This window comes from Engraulis encrasicolus, unplaced genomic scaffold (genome assembly GCF_034702125.1).
Source record: "Engraulis encrasicolus isolate BLACKSEA-1 unplaced genomic scaffold, IST_EnEncr_1.0 scaffold_987_np1212, whole genome shotgun sequence".
Classification (NCBI taxonomy): Eukaryota; Metazoa; Chordata; class Actinopteri; order Clupeiformes; family Engraulidae; genus Engraulis; species Engraulis encrasicolus.
The window spans coordinates 1,378-15,810 of NW_026946343.1; the positions used below are offsets into that span (position 1 = coordinate 1,378).

The window sequence follows — 14,433 nt, forward strand, 5'->3', positions numbered from 1 at the left end:
TCGCCAGCTTCGCTGCTTGGCCCCTAATAATACTAATAATAATAACAATAATAATAATAATAATAATAATAATCATAATGATAATAAAGAAGGTCTGCAGTTCTCTCAGCAATTTGTATTAGTGAACTATTGGAGTCAGTACATGCATCACAGTGCTTACTGTATCTGCCAAATTTGTACGGTACTCATAGTTTTGTCAAAATAAAGAAATCTGTGGGACAATCTGAAATTCAGTCTGACTTTTTTATGTGTATTCTCCATCTGTGACTTGGACATGGAGATGTAAATCTGGGAAGTTAAACAGATGATTTCAACAACATCAGACTGAATCAATGACAAGTCCAACCTGCTGCAGATACTGTGAGTACTTCCTGCTTGAAGATAGAGTCTAATTTCTCCTCCAGCTGCGTCTTCAGTGCAGAGACAGATGTTTTCACCGGCTCAAAGGAAAGGTTGGAGTTGACGATCAGGCTGGTTGGAATTGTACTGTCAGGAATATCAGAGATGGACCCTACATTCTGTATAGAAACACACACACACACACACACACACACACACACACACACACACACACACACACACACACACACACACACACACACACACACACACACACACACACACACACACCGATTGAAAATCATTGTGATTACAGATGCAGTCTATGACTATACTGTATGTACAGACTTTGTAGTACATGCAGTATATAGCCATAGACTGCAAAACCCAGCATGACTAAATGACATAATATCTCAACTCTTTCACAATTTAACATCTTCACCTTGAGGAAATGGATGGGGTCCTGTGTGTGTGAAAGCTGCTCCATCTCAGCAACTCTCTTCTTCAGCTCAGAGATCTCCTGCTCCAGTCGTTTCAGGAGTCCTTCAGCTCGACTCACCTCAGCCTTCTCCTGATCTCTGATCAGCTCTGTCACCTCAGAGCGCCTTCTCTCAACAGAGCGAATGATGTCATCAAACATCTGGTCACTGTGTTCCACTGCAGACTGTGCTGAGCTCTACCTCAAGGCACACAAGAGGGAGTTCAGAAAACAACAACAAAGGGATATCATTCATGTTGTCTTCATGGTTTCTCCTGTTACATTTAGAACTAATGAATGCATGTTTTAAAGCAAACCGTTCCCACATCTGTTTACTTCAAGTACTGTAACATTTCCAATAGCGTGGACCAAAATTGAATAACCGGTCTGACAGCACTGTTATTCTGAGAGGCGTGGCCTAATGGTTAAAGAGATGGGCTTTAGGTCAGAGGGTTGCAAGTTCAAAGCCCACCCTTCCACTCCCTTGTGCACTCCATGGCTTAAGTGTCCTTGAGCACCGACCTAACCCCATCCCGCTCCAGGGACTGTAACCATTACCCTGTAAATTACTTTAATGAACTATTAATTAGAGATGCACAGGATCCAAGATCCGGTTCCGGATCCGGCAGGATAATAGGGTTTTTCACAGGATCCGGATCCGGCAGGATCTTAAGCAGTGGATCCGGTATCCAGCAGTTACCTAAAAATCAGGATCTGGTGCATCTCTAGCCTAGGTTTTTCAGTCAGTCTTTCACAACCCCAATTGCTGCATGGAGTGAAAGAACTTTGGAGGCGGCCAGTGCAGGCAGTGTGGCAGTAAGCCAATGAGTCTAAAAAATAGTTTGAGCCAACGTAATAAAAAGGGCCCACGTGTGCGAGTAGGCTATGTGTTTCAACCCTTTCGTAGGATCCGGTATCCGGTTCCGGATCCGGCAGGATCTTAAGCAGTGGATCCGGTATCCAGCAGGATCCTAAAAATCAGGATCCGGTGCATTTCTACTATTATTATATGGTTGTGACGTCATCTGTCGAATGCTCCATTCATTTCAACGGGGCTCCCCAACGTTCGGACGTCTGTTATTTTTCGATAACGGACGGGTTGGTCTATAACAGACCGCTGTCAATGGCAACAAGACTTTTCACTGCTAAAGCGACTTTTCAACAAGACTCTAATCAGCTGCTGTGATAGACAGCACCCGTTGTCCTGGCTACCGCTGTCAATGGCAACAAGACGTTCACTGCTAAAGCCACTGGCTTGTATACAAGTCAGAGGCTAAAGCGAATGTTTCATATCACTCCGCAGGGGGTCCGGTCTTTTGTCACTCTAATCAGCTGCTGTGATAGACAACACCTGTTGTCCTGGCTAGCCTACCTAGCTGTTGCCTAGCGGTGTTCCACAACGGCACTGTTTTGTTTTGCGCAGCAACAATCTTAACATTAAATAGGTCTAAAGAAATGTCCCCGCATGTGTGAATCATTTAAGTATATCCATATAATAAGCGGGTTAACTTTCGGCGAGTCGGTCGCTTTGTGGAATAGCAGCACTTCAGAGAGAACAAGACCCCTCCGCTCCGCGTCGGGGTCTAAAGATTCTCTCTGTCGTGCTGCTATTCCACGGTAGCGACCTTCTCGCCGAACGTTAACCCTTACTTAATTATCATTTAATTATTCAGTTATTATTACTTATTAATTATACATCCATGGTGCCAAATCAACAGGATTTTGTAGACCTTAGCCAGCATCAGACTGCCCCCAGTTGCTAGTTTTCAGGCGGTTGTTCTTGGATCATTCCTCACCTTCAGAGTCTCAACTGCTCTCCTCAGCTCCTGAACCTCCTTCTCTCTCTTCTGGATTGTCTGCTGGCATCTCGTCTGGATCTTGAGAAAGCTTTGCTGTTTAAATAGATCAACATATATGTTCAAATATCACTCTCATTAAACTTTTTACTGCATCCTTTGCATAAGCCTCATACAGTACTGTCCTACAAAGGCATAGTGCAGTAACTACCAAGCCTTGGCATTAGGTGGGATAATGTGGTTACTGCAACTTTGGCATGGCAATAACTCTAAAACAGGACACATTTTGACCATAAGGATTTGTCACAAGATGAAGGAGGCGTAATGAAGACCATTTTCAGTCTAAACTCTATTTTGACAAAATATGTAGTTACTGCTCTTTGGCTTTGCAGGGCAGAGTAGGCCCATGTAGCAAACATTTGATTGCTGTGCACCACAGATTTAGGTTTACTAATAGAAAGCATAACAAGTTAGCACCAAACAGCACATAATAGCTCATATTGAAGATAATTTACAATCGTTTCTGTCTTTTCAACACACAACAACTTATCATTTAAACGTCCACTAAGTCATAAAAAACTAGTATTGTAGGGGAAAACACCCTTTGTGTCTTTTAAAAGCTGACAGGAAGAATCATAATGATATTCCCCTATTAAATGAAAAAAAGCCTGTGCTCTGAAGTCACAATAAATTAGCAGGTTAATGTTTCACCACATTTTGTTAGCCTTGGACCTTGCAGTCATTTCTGGGTGCTTCCACCATTAGTGGAGGTAGCAAAAACCGTTAAGAACAGTCGGCCTGATCTTGGCGGAATGTCGGCTGAGTGTCGGCTCGGCTGGAACACTGGTTACCGTGACTCAGCCAACACTTCATAGAACACTGAAAATAACTGTCACTTCATGCAGTAACCGAGCCAACACTCAGCCGACACAGAAAATAACGGTCAGTCTCATGCAGTAACTGAGCCAACACTGAGCCGACACTGTCGGCATACGGTAATAGGACCATTATTGGGCCGCGGACAAAGCCAGAATCGGGCCGACTGTTTTCACTCGCGAAAAAAGGATCGGGCCAACAATTAGTAGAGCGGCTACAGGAAAAATCGTGCAAATTATGATACAAGCGTGAAATTCGGCAAGTATGTGCTCAAGACCCATACGATCAAATCTACCCGATTGGCCACTTAAAATGGCGGCCATTTTCCAAGATGGTCGCCAAAAAAGACCCCAGAAATGGATTTATTGCATAGAATTGACCTAGAAATTTATGATACAAGCATATAATTCAACATGTATGTGCTCAAGAACAATATGATCCGATCTACCTGATTGGCCACTTGAAATGGCGGCCATTTTCCAAGATGGCCGCCAAAAAGGACCCCAGAAATTGATTTATTGCATAGAATTGACCTAGAAAGTGATGATACAGGCATGAAATTCAACATGTATATGCTTAAGACCAATACGGTCAAATCTACCTGATTGGCCACTTGAAATGGTGGCCATTTTCCAAGATGGCCGCCAAAAAAGACCCCAGAAAGTGATTTATTGCATAAAATTGACCTAGAAAAGTATGATACAAGCATGAAATTCAACATGTATGTGCTTAAGACCAATACGATCAAATCTGTCTGATTTGCCATTTGCAATGGTGGCCATTTTCCAAAATGGCCACCATGAAAAACTCTAAAAATGGATTTGTTGCACAGAATTGAGAAAGGAAATTATGATACAAGCACAACCAAGAAATGTGGCAGTTATGTGCTTAAGACTTAATTTTCCAGTTTAAATGACAGCGATTTTCCAAGATGGCCGCCAAAAAATACCATAGAAATGGATTTGTTGCACAGGATTGATCAAGCAAGTTATTATACAAGCATCAATTTTGGCATGAATGTGCAAAAAAACAATACAATCAAATCTTCCTGACTCGCCACTTGAAATGGAAGCCATTTTATAATATGGCCACAAGAAGGCTGAATTTAGCCCAGAGGTGAGCGAAAAAAATGATGATACAAGTAGGCCTATCTAATTTTGTGTGTTTGTGCTTAAGAGCAATAGGCCTATAATCAAATCCACTCATTTGCAACTTGAAAATGTATGGTAGCCATTTTTAAAGATGGCCATCAAAGAAGACACTAGAACTTCATTAATTGCAATTAATCTAGCAGATGTGGCCCAAATCAATGTTAACATTCACTGTTTGAATTTCCAATGATTTCATCAGAAGGAAACACAATCAAGCAAAAAGGCACACAACTATAGGCTACCGAGGGTAACCCCGGCTCTCTGAGGCATATGAACCAGACATTTCACTATGGGTAACGCCCGCAACCATTTGCCAATACAGTCAGGACAATGAGCTGCACAGCTGAGGATCCCGCCCCCTCGCGCTGGGCTCTGAGCTTCAATCTGAGGCAACTAGCCTTTGAGCTTGTGGGTGAGTGTAGCAATCTAGTGAGATGTCTCGTTCATCTCCCTCAGAGAACCAGAGATACCCTCGGTAACCTATAGTTCTCTTTTTGTCGAAACACTCGACATCCCACTATGGGTATTGAAAAACTCCAGATTGAGTTGACTTTACCTAGAATGCGCAAACAAAAGCTTGGCCGGGGCACAGACCGTTCTCCTGCCGATGCAGAGCTGTTGAAGGCGAAGAGGCAGCGTCCATCAGCAGTGATAAACGTCATGCTCACCCAACGCGCAGCCCGAGACGCAACAGCCGCCCAAGGGCCCAGGGTCTTCGTTCCGAACCCGAAGAAGAGAGGCTAGGCACCAGGCGCACAAAGGCAGCGTCCGGACATCCAATACCACGGAGAGCACGCAGTGGAGGGAACCCAGGGCACGGAAACCACCCGTCTGGGTGTAACCGATGTGCAGGTGGAGCCCACAGAGGTGTAGCGAGGCCCCCAATACCAAGTGGTATTCCCCAATGGCAAACCAGGCCTTGGCACAAGGGGGCATTTCCAGCATGTTCAGTACACAACATCCGCAGGTGCAACCGTGCTGGCAGAAAAGACCATTCTCCAGCAGGGCCGTAGGTCCAAGTTGCGGACGGAGAACCTAGTAGCAACCACCACCACAGCGAGCTGGCCAAGCCAGCCCCGATAGATACCCGTTTGAGGGCACACACTATGGTTCCCAAAGTCGAAGGGGGACATCAAAGATACACTTCCCCTCGATCATGCATCCTGATCGAGCAGGGGCCTGAGATACTTCATTGGAGAAGTATGGTCTAGCTAACCACGGTCGCCCTACCCAGGGACAGCACTCCAGGCAGCACAATTGACACTCGCGCTCCTGCTGAACGAATGAGACACACACAGTAAGGGGTGACCGACCCAAGGGAGACACGTGTAATGCGTCCTATTAGGAGAGGCGAGGATCCAGGTGGCCTTGACACGATCAGCCTTCTCACCCTCATGTAGAGGGCGCAACTGACTAGAGAAGTTGCGTTCCACAGAATGTTCCACAGCCTCTGGGAGGAGGCTCTTATCTTTGAATGTTCCAGGCTGACAGGCCAAAGCCATTATGTGATAGCTAAATCAAACATGTCAATGTCAAGTCCATAGCAAATAAACTAAATTCATGACAATGCTTGTTTCTGGTGTACCTTTTGTTTAACAGCAATATCGAGAGAACCACGACTTGCCGTTATTGACATTGACAGTGTCATTGTATTATTAGCATCTCATAACCTTCGGGGTGTGGGGGGGGAGGGGGGCACTGCCTCCATTGATATTAAATTAAGAACTGGCATTAGCATGTCATCACCATGCTATTTGTGTGTCATACTGTGAGTGGCTTATGTGTCATTGCAGAACATTTTTAATATCTGTATCACTTCATCATCCATGCTAACATATTTAAGGAGAGTGAACAATTATTTCCACCAAATTTGCAATTTGCACATATGAAATTTGTTAATTTCTAGGGTCTTTTTGGCCGCAATCTTGGAAAATGGCCAGCATTTTAAGTAGCAAATAAAGTAGACTTGATTGTAGGCCTATTGGTCTTAATCACATACAAGCCGAATTTCATCATAAATTTCTAGGGTCTTTTAGTTTTTTGGCAGCCATCTTAGAAAATGGCCGCCATTTCAAGTGACTAATTGGGTAAATTTGATTGCACTGGTCTTAAGCACATACATGTGTTTTCATGCTTGTATCATTGCTAGGTCAATTCTATGCAATAAATCAATGTCTGGGGTCCTTTTGGTGGCCATCTTGGAAAATGGCCACCATTTCAAGTGGCCAATCTGGTGGATTTGATCGTATTGATCTTAAACACATACATGTTGAATTTCATGCTTGTATCATAATTTTCTAGGTCAATTCTATGCAATAAATCAATTTCTGGTGTCTTTTTTGACAGCCATCTTGGAAAATGGCCGCCATTTCAAGTGGCCAATCAGGTAGATTTGATCATATTGGTCTTAAGCACATACATGTTGAATTTCATGCTTGTATCATAATTTTCTAGGTCAATTCTATGCAATAAATCCATTTCTGGGGTCTTTTTTGGCAGCCATCTTGGAAAATGGCCGCCATTTCAAGTGGCCAATCAGGTAGATTTGATCGTATATGTCTTAAACACATACATGTTGATTTTCATGCTTTTATCATACATTTCTAGGTCAATTCTATGCAATAAATCCATTTCTGGAGCCCTTTTTGGCGGCCATCTTGGAAAATGGCCGCCATTTCAAGTGGCCAATCAGGTAGATTTGATTGTATTGGTCTTAAGCACATGCCTGCCAAGTTTCATGCTTGTATCATAATTTGCACGATTCAAGCCAAATTGGCCTTGTAGCCGCTCTACTAAATGGGCCAGATAAACTTTGCTACGTCAGACTTAAAGTCAGTCAGATTACAGTCCATTATGTATACATTTCCATAATACACAATGTCTTTGTGGAGTTGCAGGTCTTACCTTTTTATTACTGCACTCTGCTGCAGCTGCGATGGTGTCATGGCCTTTATGTTGGTCCATCGTGCACAAGTAGCAGACACAACTTTGATCAGTAAGACAATAGATTTCAAGAACCTTGTTATGACGGGGGCAAATCCTTTCCTGTAGTTGTCCAGTGGCGTTGACTATTGAGTGGTTTCTCCCTCTGTTGAGATCGTTGTGAGCTTTAAAGTGAGTTTCACAATAAGACATCAGACAATCCAGACAGGACTTTACAGCCTTGAGTTTTTTCTCGAAGCAAACATCACACTGCACATCTCCATCGTCAGCGGGAGCATCAGGTTGAATTGTAGTCTTCCTCATTTCTTCCACAAGCTCGGCCATAACATTATTCCTTTTCAAAACTGGTCTCGTAGTGAATGTGTGTCTACACTGGGGACAACTGTAAACTCCCTTCTGATCTTCCTGATCCCAACAGCCATTAATGCAGCCCGAACAGTAATTGTGTCCGCAGCTGAGAGTCACTGGATCCTTCAGTAGATCCAAGCAAATGGAGCACATAAAAAGATCTTGTTTACTTGACAGCGCTTTAGCCATTTTTCCTCAACTGCTCACGACGACGTACAAAACCTGTATTGCAACAATTTCCTTTCACTTTCGTTTTAGGTGAAATGCTTCCTGAAAAAAACCTGTTTCAATTGTGGAGTAATGCTGCCCCCTGCTGACACTTGATGGAACAAGTGTGTGTGTGTGTGTGTGTGTGTGCGTGTGTGAGCGCGCGCGCGTGCGATACACTAATGTACCTTTGTGAGACCACTGCTATTCATGTCAAGTCAAGTCAAGTCAAGTTTATTGTCAATTTCTTTACATGCACTGGTCATACAAAGAATTTGAAATTGCGTTTCTTGCTCTCCCATACAGACATAGACTAATCGGAGCATTGGAGTACGCCCACATGCTGGGGCCCTCGCTCCCTTCCCTGACCCTTTTGCTGGGGTAGTTTTGTTGTTACTGGTAAAAGTAAAAGTGTAAAACTATTTCCTCACTGACAGGTTAGGGTCAGGGATTGTCTTGGTTTGGACACAGTTTAGCATTCTTTAGCTATTGTTAGGGTTAATATGAATGGAAGGCCCCCACAAAGATAGGAAGGGCCCCACAAAGATATAAAGGTTGGGCTGTGTGTGTGTGTGTGTGCATGTCTGTCTGTGTTTGTTTGTGAAAGTTGTCCTGAGATCGATAATTGCTTGTTCGAATCCCCTCCCAGCCTATCATATAAGTTTAAGTGTGAGTGTAAGAGGGTTTCAGCAAGACACATAAATCAATATTGCTCCAGTGTAAACAATACCCTGTACCTAAATAACGGTAAGTAGGTTTGGATTGAAGTGATGGTGTGTAATGTAATACCATGCCATGTGTGTTTCCCACTGTCCTGTTTAAGGAAATAAAAGACAAAATTGATGGACTACAGATATGTCACAAAAGGCCTCAATCAATCATACAGGCTGTGCTCTCAATATCATGTTACTGTTAACTAGCCTACAGTATGTTAAAATTTGCGCTCGGTTAACTTTGTCCAAATGCTCATTGGCTGAGATGAACTGAACTTTGGAAAGCTGCTGAGTATATTTTTGTATTGATGCAAGACACATATGCCCATTAAAGGTGCACTGTGTAATATTTTTAGTGGTTGATTTCCACAATTCATGTTACCCACTCACAAATATTGCCATTTTCATGAATACTTACCACCACCATCAAATTCTAAGTATTCACTGAGACTGGGAAAATGGCACTTTTCATACACAAAACTTACTGTATTTTGGTCATACTAGTAAATATTACTTTATTGTTTAGTAAATATCAATGAAATAATCAAATTTGGAAATGGGCAGCACAGTTTCTATGAGCAGAATTGTTGCAATACCTACTCTGGCCACCATCCTACGCAGTGCACCTTGTGGGTGATCCATCTACCATCGGGTTTGACAATAAGCCTCCAGAACTAATTGCTGTCTCCAAACCTTATATTTCTGCTGATGGTTTTATATGACACTGCTATATTAACCACATAACCACAGAAATTCACAAACAGGATGGCGGGGACATGAGGGTGAATATGAACCATGATTTGTTTCCTTTTTTATGATTTGTTTAGGCCTGGGTAGGTCTAAAGGACCTGGGGCCTATACTACAAAGCTGGTTCAGGATAAGTTAAGGTTAAGAGGTAAATCATCTTTTAGAAGAGCTTTTCTTGAGAAAATTAAGATTCCAGGCTCTTCTATTAGATGATTTACCTCTTAACCTAACCTGAACTTATCCTGAACCAGCTTTGTAGTATAGGTCCCTGAACACCTTCTATGAAACAAAAACACTAACACCTTACAAGGGTTTAACATATTATTGTCCAATAGTGAACATTAAGCTGCAGAGACCACTCTGGTGGACATTCCTGTGTCCAGCAGGCCAAGGGCACATTCCCTCATGACCTGAGTCATCTGAGGCATTGCTGCTTTAGTCAACTTTGGACATTTGAAGGTGGCCTTTCGTCACCCCCAGAATGGAAAGTGTGTGGGTATGGCCTACTAGTACTTGAAGTAGTAAATAGTAAATGAAATAGACAGTAATAGCAAATAGAGAATGAAAGTAATATTTATTGGGAAAACGTAGAAAAAAGAACATAAAACGAAACATTTTAAAATTAAAAGTCTATAAGCTGCAATGAGAAAAGAGAAGAGGTTCAATCATTCAAAGATACAAACCGGAATATTAAATGTACATAAACAATGTGCACAATAGCTTTCCGCTAACAGAAACGTTTTCCATCTCCTGCCATTGATTAAATGTAGGGTAACATGGCATTATTGCAAACAAAATACCTGACAAAAAAAATGTCATAATTATGCATGTGGTGTACACCAGTTGGCGGATTTCACAACAACCTGCATGATGACAAAGTAAAATGCTAAAAAAATAAAATAAAAAAAACCATGAAAAAAAGAAAACCAAAACTTTTCCATACATACTAACGATGATCAATGTCAGAAAACTTACTAGGGGGTCAGACATCCCACCTACTGTAGTCATGTTCAACTTGCCACCACAGTCTTTAACCTTTGATAGTTTCCATTTTTGCACCTAAGGTTAGATTCTTTCTTTATACAGACACGTTTTCACTGTGTGTGTGTGTGTGTGTGTGTGTGTGTGTGTGTGTGTGTGTGTGTGTGTGTGTGTGTGTGTGTGTGTGTGTGTGTGTGTGTGTGTGTGTGTGTGTGTGTGTGTGTGTGTGTGTGCGTGAAACTGATGCAGACAGGTGACTTAAGATATTGAATGTGCTCAAACACTGGGCGGTGGTCATTATCCCGCCTAATAAAGAAAACAATCTGTATAGTCAAATACGCCCTGGTAAAAATGTTACCAAGGCTCCCAGTCATAACTTGTGGTGATGAGATGTGATGTCATGTGCATACACGTATAACAACACACATGGATCCACACAGCCCAGATGTGCTACATGCATGTGAGTCACAAGAGCTTAGCTGATGATCTCGCTCCTAACCAAAATCCAGGATACAGTGTTTGATAGAATGTGGTCTGGACTTTGTGCAGGAGCGTCATGGTGTCAGAGATGCTGTAGAAGGCCAGAGTCCCTGCCCTGTGGTCCACATACACTCCTACTCTGGGACTGGCCACTAGAGGGAGGTCAGTGCGGTCATTATTGTGGTAGAAAAAGGTCTCAAAGGGGTTGACCGTTAGTCTCCAGGACTTGTCATTGTTTCCAAAACGGCAATCATTAAGGTTTCTTTTCCTGCCAATGGTTTGATACGACACGGCTATATTCGCCCACTCACCACTCCACTCAGCTTCAAAATAACAGCGTGCAGGGCAAGGCACACCCTCTCTACACAGCACCTGACACCAACTGTCATGGAATCTCTCGGGATGATCTGGATATGACTGGAGCGTCTCATCTCGCAGCTCCACCCTCCTGTTCCCCTCAGACAGGCGGAGTTTTCTGTTTGCAGTGTTTGGGTCCAGGGTGAAGCAGCAGTAATCTAATGCAAGAGGAAAACAGGAAAACTTATGTCAATGCCATGAAATATCGCATGCTACGGAATGTGAATATTTTAGTTGTGTGTGCGTGCAATCGGATGTTCCTGATTCCAACAACCATTAATGCAAGGGGTTCCCAAACTTTATCATGACAAGGGCCCCCATCAGGGATGAAAATAAGCACCCGTCCTCCTGCCAATGACGGGTGAATTTGGCCTTTGGCGGGTGAAATAGGTCAACCTACCAGTCGCCTGACGGGTAAAAATGTTCTACAGGCGCCCGGATATGCTGAATTATACGCAGCATCCAACAACAAAGGTTTAAGCAAATTTGTAATGAAAAGAGTTACTGGCATCTCAATAACTGAATTCATGATCTCTGAAACGAAAGCATTGATCAGAAAACTTACTTGGCATTACAATGTTTGAAATGGTTGAATATGAAGTGGTAAAAACAGTGACTGGTGGGGAAAATGTTTAAGTTCCACCCCTGGCCCCCATATAGCCTACCGGTAGATTCCACACAAGGCTCCCCTTACGCCACACTACTTTTGTTTTCAACCCCTTTCACAACCATAATCAAGGGATGTGAATCAGTGCTATAAGAGAAATAAAAAATTAACGATAATCGTAGTAATGTTCAGCGATGCAATAGATTTGTGGTTTACTCGAGTGTACCTTATCCAATTTATTGAATAAGGTACACTCCCATTCACTATGTGCACATCTGTAGAACCACTTCCATACTTTCTTCAACGTCATGGGGATATTATTCAATTTTCCAGAATTCAGGTTTATAGACATGAAAAGTGATGAAGTTATTAATGACTTACACTTAAATATTTCAAACAACTGTACATTTGTGTAACAGACCCCTTGGTGATTACCTGGATTCCTTTTGTTCATGAAAATTTTGTTGATTTTCAACAGAATTAGCATGTTTATTGCTAGGACAAGTTTTTGCCAAACTTTCAAGAATCAGTGAAATACAACACAAAAAGATCTTGTTTATTTGACGTTGCCTCAGCCATTATCCCCAGAGTTGTGCTCTACCTTCAGAAACTTTTCCTGAAAGTGTGTGTGTGTGTGTGTGTGTGTGTGTGTGTGTGTGTGTGTGTGTGTGTGTGTGTGTGTGTGTGTGTGTGTGTGTGTGTGTGTGTGTGTGTGTGTGTGGTTTCTTACACTGCAAGAAGTGCTCTCTGGTCATGGGCTGCAGCTCCGTACTGCCTGCTCTTCTGAATGGCAGCTCAGGATCAGTATCTGGACATCAACACAGAGATAGCCAATCATATCACATGTATGACCAAGTGAAGGAAATTACTGCTTTCCGATTGGCTGGTATGCACTGATTTGGATTTTCTCCACTACTATTCCACTATGGAAAGTAGTTCTTATATTTTGAGTATTTTGACTCAATGTTTTATCAATGACACATATCAATACTCCACAAATTAATGGTAACACCCAATTCATAAAGTAAGTCTCGGATGTACTTTTGAATGTGCATTAAGCCACCGTCAATAGAAATGACCTTGTTAAATGTTTTCCAAATGATCTTTTTACTTGTACATTAAGGAGAATGATACACAGTCCAGAGGAGCCATAACAGTTTTCAAGCAACACATTTCAACAGAATAAACCCCAGCTTCGTGTGGGGTGCCATTTGACACAGCAAGCATGGTTTAATTCAACCTTCCCCCAGTACCCGTTTGCCTTCACAAATCAGACATCAAAATGAGTTTAGAGGATATTCACCTTACTGGGTGCCATTAAATACTGTAAATAGCAAAGTAGGCCACATATATGGGATCACGTCTTTTACCAGTGATGACATGGTTGTATGTGTGTGAGAGAGTGAGAGACAGAGAGACTCACATTGCTTGCTCTGGAACATCTGCATAGTTGCCACTGTTTTGAGATACAGAGAAAAACGTGTTAGTAATCTCCTCCTGTCGTCTTGCTTTTAAATACATTTGTTATAGAGGTTTGTGTAACTTCTTTAGGTTCGTCTGACCTGCTGCAGATATTTTGACTGCTTCCTGTTTGAAGGTTGAATCCAATTTCTCCTGCAGCTGCATCTTCAGTGAAGAGACAGATGGTTTCACCGGTTCAAAGGAGAGGTTGGAGTTGCAGAGGGTCATGGAGGCTGATGTTGCACTGTAAGGAATATCGGCAAGGGAGCCTACATTCTGTTGGGAAAAAAACACACATATGCGTGACATAAAACCAGTGAAATAAAGTAGAATTTAGTAACTTCACATTTCTAGTTTTGAGTTTGAGAGTGAACGTACCCTATTGCTTTATACTGTACACCAGCCATTCCCAACCTTTTCCAACTTGGGGCCCATTTGAATTTTGAAAATAGTCGACAGCAACACACACACAAATATTACTTAGACTTTTTGAAAATAATTTCAAGGTCTACGTGGAATACCTTTAGGGCCTACCAGTGGGCCCCATCCAAAAGTTTGAGAAGCACTGCTGTAGACAACCAGCATTCTATATGTAAGTCATGTTTCATTTATGTGGTGATACTGTACACTGCAGTTGAAAAAAAAAAAAAAAAAAACACAGGGTGCATCCGGTTTGCAAATGAGAAAATGTCTTTACAATTGAGCTTTGGCGAGATATTGAAATATGATGCTGTTGTTAGTGATGTCATCACAACGTATTACTTCCTGGTATGAGGCCACAAGCACGAGTGGAGGACGCAAGGTTGCATATTGGAATGCACACACAGTTCACATTCCTCACCTTCAGGAAATGGATGTGATCCCGTGTGTGTGAAAGCTTCTCCATCTCATCAACTTTCTTCCTCAGCTCAGAGATCTCCTGCTCCAGTCGTTTCAGGAGTCCTTCAG

At 42.4% G+C, this 14,433-nt stretch overlaps 2 protein-coding genes across 2 annotated transcripts; both read right to left on the minus strand.

Annotated features, from left to right (window-relative positions):
* Positions 1 to 271: 271 nt before the first annotated feature.
* LOC134445072 (E3 ubiquitin-protein ligase TRIM47-like) lies at positions 272 to 8,135 on the minus strand. The gene is made up of 4 exons (XM_063194185.1): positions 7,545 to 8,135; positions 2,614 to 2,709; positions 782 to 1,015; positions 272 to 518 (listed from the first exon to the last, which is right to left on the minus strand). Exons 1-4 carry the CDS (start codon positions 8,118 to 8,120, stop codon positions 330 to 332), a joined length of 1,095 nt encoding a protein of 364 aa, XP_063050255.1. The 5' UTR covers positions 8,121 to 8,135; the 3' UTR covers positions 272 to 329.
* Positions 8,136 to 10,820: 2,685 nt separating this feature from the next.
* On the minus strand, positions 10,821 to 13,471 carry LOC134445073 (tripartite motif-containing protein 16-like). The gene is made up of 3 exons (XM_063194186.1): positions 13,448 to 13,471; positions 12,755 to 12,832; positions 10,821 to 11,575 (listed from the first exon to the last, which is right to left on the minus strand). Exons 1-3 carry the CDS (start codon positions 13,464 to 13,466, stop codon positions 11,046 to 11,048), a joined length of 627 nt encoding a protein of 208 aa, XP_063050256.1. The 5' UTR covers positions 13,467 to 13,471; the 3' UTR covers positions 10,821 to 11,045.
* Between the last annotated feature and the right edge of the window lie 962 nt (positions 13,472 to 14,433).

What these genes read in the sequence shown, in the direction of transcription:
- LOC134445072 (XM_063194185.1), bottom strand. Translation starts at nt 8,120, where the DNA reads ATGGCTAAAGCGCTGTCAAGTAAACAAGATCTTTTTATGTGCTCCATT. An exon ending in GAGCAGTTGAGACTCTGAAG is followed by an intron (nt 1,016 to 2,613) that starts GTGAGGAATGAT and finishes GCCTTGAGGTAG; the next exon opens with AGCTCAGCACAGTCTGCAGT. An exon ending in ACCCCATCCATTTCCTCAAG is followed by an intron (nt 519 to 781) that starts GTGAAGATGTTA and finishes GTTTCTATACAG; the next exon opens with AATGTAGGGTCCATCTCTGA.
- LOC134445073 (XM_063194186.1), bottom strand. An exon ending in CAGAGAGCACTTCTTGCAGT is followed by an intron (nt 11,576 to 12,754) that starts GTAAGAAACCAC and finishes CTCTTGCATTAG; the next exon opens with ATTACTGCTGCTTCACCCTG.